At 45.5% G+C, this 10,636-nt stretch overlaps 2 protein-coding genes across 6 annotated transcripts; both read left to right on the forward strand.

The window, feature by feature from the left end:
- The first annotated feature begins 148 nt into the window (after positions 1–148).
- LOC143374543 (uncharacterized) lies at positions 149–9,465 on the forward strand. Of its 5 annotated transcripts, XM_076822737.1 has the most exons (14): positions 149–309; positions 999–1,196; positions 1,305–1,429; positions 1,514–1,590; positions 1,673–1,795; positions 1,886–2,100; positions 4,269–4,409; positions 4,494–4,685; positions 4,771–5,467; positions 5,552–5,859; positions 6,105–6,280; positions 6,366–6,492; positions 6,579–7,932; positions 8,207–9,465. In XM_076822737.1, exons 2-14 carry the CDS (start codon positions 1,036–1,038, stop codon positions 8,324–8,326), a joined length of 3,816 nt encoding a protein of 1,271 aa, XP_076678852.1. In that variant the 5' UTR covers positions 149–309; positions 999–1,035; the 3' UTR covers positions 8,327–9,465. The 5 variants fall into 5 exon arrangements, with proteins under 5 accessions (XP_076678852.1, XP_076678851.1, XP_076678850.1 ...); XM_076822736.1 differs by having other exon boundaries at positions 6,144–6,280; positions 6,579–9,465; XM_076822735.1 differs by having other exon boundaries at positions 5,561–5,859; positions 6,579–9,465.
- Positions 9,466–9,576: 111 nt separating this feature from the next.
- Positions 9,577–10,163, forward strand: LOC143374586 (serine protease inhibitor). The gene is made up of 2 exons (XM_076822837.1): positions 9,577–9,803; positions 9,865–10,163. Exons 1-2 carry the CDS (start codon positions 9,716–9,718, stop codon positions 10,095–10,097), a joined length of 321 nt encoding a protein of 106 aa, XP_076678952.1. The 5' UTR covers positions 9,577–9,715; the 3' UTR covers positions 10,098–10,163.
- The last annotated feature ends 473 nt before the right edge of the window (positions 10,164–10,636 follow it).

Raw genomic sequence — 10,636 nt, forward strand, 5'->3', positions numbered from 1 at the left:
GTCTTTCTCCTTTGAAATATAATTCAAATGTTTAACATCGACAAAACGTAGATTAAGCTATTTCAAATTGAACCGCCAAACCGGAAGTGACGCGTGTACTTTCGATTCTCGAAAGGGGAGGAGGAAGTCGATTTCACGCAGGCGTGTTCGAGCCTATCGTTTCCGGTTCTGTCGTAATCGTGACTTGTGTGCAGCGTATGGTGAAATAGAGGCGCGCAGTTGTTTAATCGTCGACGATGTTACAAAGCGGACCGTGATATAGTTGGAAAACACGTTAACAGATCGTCGGAAGATAATACGGGAGTAACGGTGAGTAATAAAACGGCTTCTTTTTTGGCTGGTCTAGCATGCCCACGAAAAAAACGGGCGTGGACGAGCGTCGGAATGAAAGAGGTGGCCATTTGGGAGGCGTCATGGCGCAGTCTGCCTTCGCAATCCGGCTTCCCGACGACCATCTTGTTCTCGATAAATCAATATAACGCGCCTTTCCTCCTAATCCGAGCGTTTCTCTCGCATAACAAAGTATTCCACGGATTTGCTCTATTACGTGGTCGTTACGATTGGCCGGAGGAATATCAACGGCTGCAGGTAAATCCGTTCAGGGAACCGGTTAGTCTTCTTGGTAATTCGCTTTGCGTCGGAGCGTGTTCTTGCGCAGACTACCACCCCCTTTTGGAGATACATAGAGATACGTACATACGATTCACGGTGCTCGGAACCGTGCGAGGCCGATACGTTTTTGCTGCTAGCATTCGAGGGAACCGCTCAAATCGGTCCCAATACCACATTTCCTTCTGGATATCACACCGTGGAGAGATAGAAGCGATTTATTCTATTGCGAAAAACACGTGTGTCTGTGGCGGCTGTGCTGGACAGTGTCCATTTTTGCATGCCAAATTCGGTCGGTCGGCCAGAGTGGCAGCTATTAAATTCATTCAGATTATAGCCTGCGGAGTCCCTCAAATGGAAAAACATTACGAATCTGCCAATTTTCGTAGTATTGCAGGGCTAGGTTGCTTGCAGTACTGAATCAAAATGGAATCAATGGATGCGCGCCTTGTCGCGCAAGCATTGAACTACCATGGCCAACAGTTGCAGAAAGTATGGGAGGGAGAACGCAACGAGAACGAGCTGGCCATGCTCAATCTCAAGGAACCAAATTTTGAGATCTATCAACAGCGACAAAAGACTCTTAGGTAGCTATATATATAAATATATATATATCTCGCTACGATCTCGAGCAGCCCAATTGTTTCTCTAATTCGAAGCGCGCGCTAACTTTTGGATGCTTCTCTTTCGAATAGTTTTGGTGATAGAGGAAAAAGGCTGAAGCTACAGCAGTTCCTTGCAAAGAAGGCAGACGCCCTCTATGATAAGTCAAATTTGGAGAGAACAGTCGAACCCATTAAGCAAGAATTGGGGGACGAAGGTAGAATTTTCTTTCTCTTCCTATCGAATAGTCGCGACGTTGCGCAATCGTGTGCAATCTAATGCGTCGTGTATGTTATTTCAGAATTTTATGCAACAATGCCAGGCCTTGACACGTTTGTCACCATGGAAAAGTCTCAGCGCATTCGAAATTTTTTGGAGGTGATTATTTGTTACATTCGAGGCACGAGTCGAAGCATCTAATATAATCGAGAGACTTTAATAAAATACTTATCATCTTCAGAGTTTGGTCGTTGGTGATGTTATTTACGCGCAAGTGATGGGTAAAAGTGCTGCTGGGCTACTTCTGAAGGTGCTTTGCAACTGCAGCGACTGCCCCAGGGTAGTTACCGACTTAGGAGTTAAGGTACGTTGAAACATTCGTCATCATTGATATTGGACGCGCCTCGTCCGCTTTTCTATCGGTGGATAACGTAGATGTTTTATGGTGAAATAGGCTCTGATATTGAACACGGCCACAGTGCCGGCGGTCGACAAGAAGGGTGTTACAAGAGGCTACATGGCAAATGATCTCATCTGCGTCGTAGTCAGTGAAGTTAACGTTGAAGCCGAGCGAGTTGTTGCAGTTATGAACGTACCTGCCCGTGAAGGGCAAGCCCCACACCCACCTATGGGACTTATCCATTCCGATGACCTTCCGGAAGCTTATAAGTAAGTAACAGAAACGTCTGGATAAGTACATTTATTCATTGTATCTTATAATGCTTCACTAACTCTTATAAATTGACATGAACATCACTATAGGAAATTTTGTATACACGATATAAGTGGTAAAAAGTGTCTTGCGATGCATCTGTAGCACTTTCGACAGAAAATATTTTGTTCGAGCTATAAAAGCCGTTCTCTGATTATTTGCTTATTGCGATATACTTTGAGAGCACTGTTGCACTAACGGAGGCAGGGGGGAATTCTTCCCGACAATGGTAGTTTCGAGAATTTAGGATCGATATATATTAATGTTAACCGTGATCGAAATGCATCTTTCATCGACAGCGTAGTTATCTTGTTTGTAATTTGCATAATAAGTGAGGGTACAGACTTGTTGCATCATTAGTGTTTTCTTGAATGTTCCTTTCGTTAAAAAAAGAAGGTAAGGAAATATGATATGGTGGCCGAAAGAAGTTGAGATTTAACAGATGCACTGTGATACTAACAAAACAAGGTAAATTAGATTTGATTCCTCTTACACGTTTTTATGAATTTAGGTGCCAGACACTCTCAGTAACGTAAAAGTTGATAGTCAGTATGATGATGAGTTTATAATGTGATACAAATGATTCAAACCTTGAGCATTGGTTGACATGGCTCTGTTGCGCACAATATTCTATCTACGTTTGTGATATGTTACTCTCAAAGCACCAGCCAAACTATGGCGCCAAATGACATCAGTGTCTTTTGAGGTTGCATTTCCAGTATGAGATGTTGAGCCTTGGGTGGTCAGAGTGAGTGCTGCAGACGGTAGGTATAATAATGATTTATTGTTGTTTGGTCTCTTACGACAAATGAACGAGAATAGGATAACTGTTTTTAGCCAAGTAAGAGAACGTGTAGAAACAGCCTATAAACGAACCTTGAAATTTTCCTTTAAAATAGTTCTGTAAGCCAAAGTAATTGTCACTGAAATTTAATGAGAAGTTGGATTGTATTATCTGTCAGTGTGATATCGATATATTCTTCATATGTACCATATTGCACAATGGAGAGTTAGATGTCGTAAAATTGTGATGGAATTAATGGAAACTTTTTTAAAGCAGAGACCAAACAACTAAAATCTTAATCGCCCGAACCTTTACCTTTAAGCCTCAAAAGAATCGCGCCTTGTCATAATAATGCCTCATTTAAACTTACAGCTTAAATTGACAAATAAAAAAATATAAAAAATATGATGTCATGTTCGAATTGACACCACAAAATGCAAAAACAGGCGACAGTACTACCTACATCTAAAAAAAACATTTTTTTGGTCAACTTGGAAGATAAAATATACTCAGGCGTGGCTCCCAACCTATCCTAGGGCTATGCAATTTATTTTATCGCACCAAAAACTTATAAAAAATACCAAACCACCGTCGATTGATGATAGGCTGTGTGCTTTTGTGTTGAGAAATCCTCTGATTACAGACATGATACAAAATACTAGAAATATACGTCTTAGCGGTACATGAAAGGTGAGAGACGAGTTTACATAATAATGAGGTTGTGTACCATTGTAAATTTATAAATAAGACATTATCTGGTAATAAAGGAAACCTACCAACTTTCTGCAATGTATCCCTGTTTTGGACCCCTGCTGCTTGTTAACGGTACAAACGTAGATTTTGATCGACTCTAATACCACGGGGTGTTCGACGAATGTGTTTTCGCTTCCTTCCGAACGGAAGAAATCCTTCCTTCTGAAGCATCTTTGGAATTAGTGTCGTATCGTTGAATAATTCATGCAGATCGAAGAGAAGAACTGAAATCGTTGCGCAGGGGCCAACGGAACGGAACGGAACGAAACTAGGCGAAGATAAGGGTGTGCCGCACGTTAGCACACGTGCGAGGAACAGCAGCAAAGGGCATGCATACTAATATGTTTAGCTATAGATAAGACGACGAGATGTCGAGAAACAAATAACCGAAGGAAAAACTCTGTACAGAATAAGACAAAATCCTCTGCCAGGAAAACGAACCGAGGGACGTGGCACGAGCATTCGGTCATCATGATTATCAAGTCTTTAGTTTTACCGTTAACGAAGTAGCTCTGGTATCCTCTATTGGCAAAGGTCCAAATGAGATCTTTGCATTTTAATAATCGATCGTTTCTCTCTGTGGTGTAGGAAAGCGATGGACAACAAAGGACAGTCGTACGATGACATGTTGGAGAATAGTACTGGCTTCAACAATCCGAACAACATTAAATATCTTTGCGACTTGATGGGTCTCGGGCAAGAGAACCACTCCAATATGGTTGGTTTAAGGTAATATATCGACTTTATAGATTTTCTTCTCTCGGGCGGCTAGTTACACTTTCCCTACTACAATCTTCAAATACCTCACTACAGAGAAAGGTTCCCGCCCAATGAATACGCGACAGAGTTAAGACAAGCACAGGCCAGTAAGTGGGCGTTCCGAAGCGTAGCCGAAGGTATAGACCATTTCAAAGCTGGACGTCATACAGAAGCCTTCCAGTGTCTGAACAAAGCACTTACCGTGGATCCACGAAACGTCGAAGGACTGGTGGCTCGTGGTGCATTGTAAGTTTATTCACTTTCGAACATTATGCATCAAACTTTCGAGCTATTATGTGCCTACTCATTTCATACGGATTCACTGTTACAGATACGCCAACAGCGGCAGCTTCAAAAAAGCGATCGATGATTTCGAGACAGCGCTAAAGTTGAACCAGACTCACGCGAACGCCCGCAAGTATATGGCAGAGACGCTCGTAGCGTTGGGTCGAAGCTACGAAGACGAGAAAAAGTACGAAGACGCGCAGAAAGCGTACGAGAACTGCCTGGCGATCGCTCCATACCACGAGGAGGCCAGAAACTCCATCGAGTACATCAAGTCGAAGACGTTGACATCCTCTTTGAATCCATTGGACACGTTCAAGAGTTTCGAGGCCGAGAACGATGTGGGCGAGAATAAAAAGGAGAAGAAGAAACGCAAGAAGGAGAGGAAATCGCGGTCGAAGAAGAGGCAGAGATGGAGTTCGAGTTCCAGTTCGTCGTCAAGTGGATCCTCAAGTTCCTCGAGCTCGGAATCCAGCAGCTCTTCCTCATCGGGAAGCTCGCGATCGGCATCCCGTTCCCCAAGCCGCAAACGGAAACACAAGAAAGATCATCGTGGCTCACTATCACCTCTCAGCAAACGCATGGCCCAGTACAACAATCCGCCAGCTGCCACAACAGCCGCGCACGACGTGATCGCTCCGGTTGCCTACAGTTCGAACGCCCGCGATAAGATGGACGATTACGAAATAAAAGTGCGGAAATTTTTGGAACAGACCAAGGATGATTCCGACTACGAGGACAAGGTAAGGGGACACTATACATTTCCTTGGGTGGATCTCGGTTAGTGTCACACAACTTTTTGGATATTATATTGTTCATATGCACAGGTAAGAAAGTTCTTGGAGGAGACGGCTAGATGGAAGAGGGAAAGGGAGAAGGAAAAGAAACATTCGGAGAGTGAGAAAATGAAGAAAAAGAAGAAGAAGGAAAAGAAGGGGAAGGACAAAGAGAAAGAGGACAAGAAAAGCCGGAAGAAGAAGAAGAAGGAGGAGCGAAAGAAACGTAAAAACAAGGACAAACTTGAACGGGATTTGGAGGCGTTGAAAAAGTCTTCGTTGCCGGACTTGGAACAATTGGAGTCGAAACTGAACGCGTATTATGCGAAAGTTGAAAAAGAGACTGCCGTCTTGAAAAGGTTGGAACCTTTATGGCCAAATCACGATAACGTTTCGTTTTTTGTTCTCCTTGTTTTCATAAAAAAATACTTCATCCCGGTATCCGATACTTGTAAACGTAGGGCAGGTATTATTTTCCCGTGTTGTGTTTTTAGTTCGCCTTTCATTAGCCAATTTCCCGAAGTTAATATAATTTTCAAAGAAACATGAATGGAATCGCGGTTTTTAACATACCGTATTTTATTTATGTTTTTATATTTACTAGGTATGTAGCTCAGTATAATGACATAGCTTCCCCTCTTAGCAACGCGGAGAAGCTCGCTGAGAGTTCACGAAGGGAGGAGGAGCTGCGCAGAGAGAGGGAGAGGGAGAGAGATGAGGCTTCAAAGGCGTATCACGAACGGGAATCTAGAGTACCGATGACTGCGCAGCAACGCAAAGGTAAAACCCTCGACATTTTCGGGAGCAAAAGTGTATCGTTACAAGTTAAAATCTAACGCACTCTGATTTCCATTTCTTTTCGCAGAGATCCAAAGGAAGCCACTGACAGACATATTTGAGCAAGAATCACAATTGATCCATCCCGAACCAAAGCTACCGACTCTAGACACAGCTGCCCTAAACGCGAAGTGGAAAGCTGCACAGGCAGCTAGGTAAGAGCCAACACCATTGGGGTGACCAACTCACCAGTGAATCGAAAGTTACTCATTAAATGTATCCTTTGCTTGCGCGTGTTTAGGCAAAAGGACGTGATGCCGCAAAAGTGGCAAGACGTGCCCCCGGAGAGCAAGAAGATGCAACCGAACCTGGACAGCGAGGAGGATGATGATAACGAATTGGAAGAGAAGCTGCAGCGTGCGGCCCTGGAGAAGTCTATGAACATACGGAAGCAAATGCAACGCGAACTAGCAGAAAAAAGAGCAGCAGCCGCACAACCGATGTCTGCGCCGACTCCACCACCATTGCCTAAAGAGCCCCCGATGCCGAAACAGGCACCAGTGAAATATCCCACGCCACAACCGCAGAACAAGTTTCAGTCTTACAAGGACCCGTCGATATCTGCGCCACAGTCGACACCTGCAAAATTCAGCTCGAGTAACAACCTCGGCGGCAAGTTCCAGCCGATTGGGCAAAGTGGTAATAGTGGTGCTGGCCATCCACCAGAACCACCGCGTCCACCTCCACCAACGAAGAACCAGAACCAGGCGAAAGGGCCCAGAACGGACTCGGACAGCGAGGCGGAACGGCAGCACAGACAGACGCCCAAGAAACGCGAGTCGTCTGGCAGAGGTGGAGCCGTGACCAAGAGAATGAGCAGGGACCGACCAGCGAAACGTTCCCGCAGCAGATCACGTAGCGCCTCGAGCTCGGGCTCCTCGAGATCTCGCTCGCCCAGGAGAAGCCGCTCGCGGTCGTACTCGAACCGCAGATCTGGCAGCTACGAAAGAAAATACAGCCGATCCCCATCGGGCACTTACAGCAGATCTCGCTCCAGGTCACGGTCCAGGTCGTACACGAGGAGTCGCAGCCGCAGCAGGTCCGGGGACAGGAGTTACTACAGAAAGAGGCAGTTCCGGCCGTACAACAATCGCGGCACCTACTACAAGCCGCGTTTCCAGGGCTTCAATAACCCCAACCATCGCGGCGGCGGCAACAACTTCCAGAATCGTAACCGGTTCTACAACAATCAGCACAACAATCGATTCGGCAACAGACGCGGAGGCGGCTTCAACAATCGCGGCGGTGGACGTGGGCGCGGCGGCAATCGTGGCGGCAGATTTTTCCACGGTAAGCAAGGCTTCCGCGACTTCCGGGACAGGCGGGACTTCAGAGACCGTCGTGCCGCCTCTCGCGATCGGTACAGCGATCGCAGCTACTCGCCCGATCCCATGAGGAAGGTGGACGAGGCAAAGGAGAAGATCAACAAGATGCTGGAAGGCGGAGACGACGTGATGGAACATCAACAGGGCGGAGGAGGATCGAACGTGCCTCCTAGTAAGAGGCAGCATGGACCTTTGAGCGAGGGCGAAGAGAGGGACGACGATGACTACGAGAGGTGGGGAGAGGGCGAGGGGGGCGACACAGCTAACAAGGTTGGTTAGGTCTCTTCTGTGTAGGCTTTCGCAAAAGAACAGCCTCCTTCGTGATGACGATCATGATAATCCGGATGATGATAAATATGAGGAGTAAATGATGAGGATAATGGATAATAAGGATAATGATGATGATAATGATGATGATAATGATGATGATGATGATGAAATGATGATGATGAAATGATGATGATGATGATGATGATGATGGTGATGAGCCACACGTGCAAGAACCATGCGACCTAGGAGCCAACTAACTCTCGTTTGTTGATAGAATGAGGAGGTTGGACCTGTCGACGATAACCTGGATGGCAAGGAGTACTTCATTGAGCGCATGAAGCAGCGAAGCAAGAATGTTTTAATGCAGAGAGCCCTTGCCGCTAAGATTTGGTAGAAACCCCGTTGCCGTTGCTGCTTCTTCGATTCTTCTCCTTCATCTGTGATATAGTTACACTTTTCCTCGACGTTAAACATCGACCCGGAACACGTGAGACATAGACTTCATACTATCGTCGTACCGAACGCACTCGGTACATTAAACACGAAGAAAAGAAAAGAATGATAGAGGGGATTATCGTAGAGAAATGTAATAATTGGCCATGACGGTCGAGAGAAATGCCCAGCTTTCTTTCGCTATGCTCCTCGTTTTAATCTCTGTTAGACACAGCGAACACGCGCGCTCGTGTCGCGCCAACGAGGATCATTGTACGTTCGCGAGACTTTTCCCTCGACTGTCATGCCGCGCGCATGAATATCTTACGTAGTAAATATTCGAGGTGAATGCGTACTGTAATTACGAGTTTCTCGTTAAGATCGAACAGCGGTGTTGATAAGCAATCACGAGAACCTCCGCGTAACGTTCTTTTTTTTAATCCTTAGCGAACAGATTTTACAGATATTTCGACTGTAGTAGTACTTATTCTTGTATCGTAGCGTCGGTTTTCTTATTTTTAACGGAACATTATCGCGTAAGTATTAAGGTGAAATGAAAAGAAAAATGAAAAAAAGAAAAGAGAAAAAAAAAAGAGAGAAGCTTCTGCTGCGACGCGCACTTTCGAAGGGAAGTATTCGGTCGTAGTATTTGACGTAAACGCGAGTGGCTTTTCATTATCATTCATTATCAGGGCTAGAGAGTAGTCGAGTCAATCACTCAAGTTGTTCTTTTCCGAATCGTCGAGCCTTTAACGTTCAAGTCCTTACGTTTCGAACTACCCTCCCAGCGCTTAACAAGAGGAAAAGCGCTGTATCATTTACGGATTTCATCGGTTTCAAATCGCGAACCGCCAGCGCAAAGAAGAGACTCCTTAGCAAAGGGATAGTTTCTCTCTCTCCTCACGTCGAGTATCCTTGGATTTTTCCATACTCTGCTTTCTTTCGGAACACGTTATCACAGCCCCCCGTCGCCTTTATTACGAATACTTATGTTAAGGTATCATACAAGTAATTTACTAGTAAGACACTTATATATGTTGTATGTAAACGAGTTGCTGTACAATTCAAAGATCCGCAAATACATAACACGAGAACAGAAAACCGCCAGATCTTTCCTTCTGCAGCCTCGTTAAAATTCCTCCCACGCTCGTTTCCCCCATCCTCTATTACTTCGCATCAGTTTTTATCTCTGATGCGTCATTTACAGAGTCCCCGTTTGAAGAGCGCGTTGTCTCGCCACTGGAGCTGCTTCTCCCATTGACAGCGCACCGTTTTCGACATTCGCGGCCGAGTATTTAGACTTACAGCCTCCCGATCGCCACTGGAATCTCTTTAACGCAGTCCACGAATAATGACGCTCTCCGTGCATCGTGTCCTGATCGGCTTGAGTATTTTCCCGCTGATCTATCGAGAAGTGGTCATGGCAGCGACATTGCACAGTAAGTTTCCTTTCATCAGGCCAAGAGTTAACGAATCCATTGTGTCCTTTTAATTTCCAAGAACCCGAGATAGTGGAATTCGAAGACACGTGCGGAGAACACCAAACGTTCACTTGGTGCCAGGCGAATCCGACGTGCGAGAAGAGCTGCGATAACATCGATATTTGGGAGTCAGCGCCCTGCGTTCGGAAGAAAAAGTGCATCAGCGGTTGCATCTGCGAGGAGGGATACGTCCGTGACAATCAACTAGGCATTTGCGTTTGGGAAAACAGCTGTCCCAGAGTCAGGCATTAATTCTACACACGGCGAGCTTGTATCTTGCAGGAGACGGAATAAAAAATATTCACGTTTCGCTTTCCAGTTTCAGTGTTTTTGGCTGCTCATTCATTCCATTTCCGTTAATCAGCGAGGAAGTGATATATCAGGCTGCAGGGAATAATCAATTTCGCGCAGGTGGTTCCAGGACGATTTTTTTCAAAGTCGCGCCGGGAGGTGCGTAGACGCATTTTGATAGAAACTGGTGGGGGAATGTGGCGGCGCGCGATATGATAGCGTTTTGAGATGGTTCAGTTCCGCGCCGTCTTTCACGTGCGCGACACATTTCGGGAAACGGGGAATCTTATCGCGGCCGCGGTTCACGGAGGAAGCATCGTTAAATAAATTCTGTGCCTGCTTTATCCTTGATTAATTAATGCTTCGTTCCGCGTCCGTTTTATCCTCGGTTATTCGCATTTTAATCTCACAACTGCCCCGAAGCCGATAGCTCTTTCTTTCATTCCCTTGCGCAACGAGTCACGATTCTGTTAGAGCACGTTAAATACTTCTCGTTTCCG

Source organism: Andrena cerasifolii, chromosome 11, assembly GCF_050908995.1.
Source record: "Andrena cerasifolii isolate SP2316 chromosome 11, iyAndCera1_principal, whole genome shotgun sequence".
In the NCBI taxonomy this organism is placed as follows: Eukaryota; Metazoa; Arthropoda; class Insecta; order Hymenoptera; family Andrenidae; genus Andrena; species Andrena cerasifolii.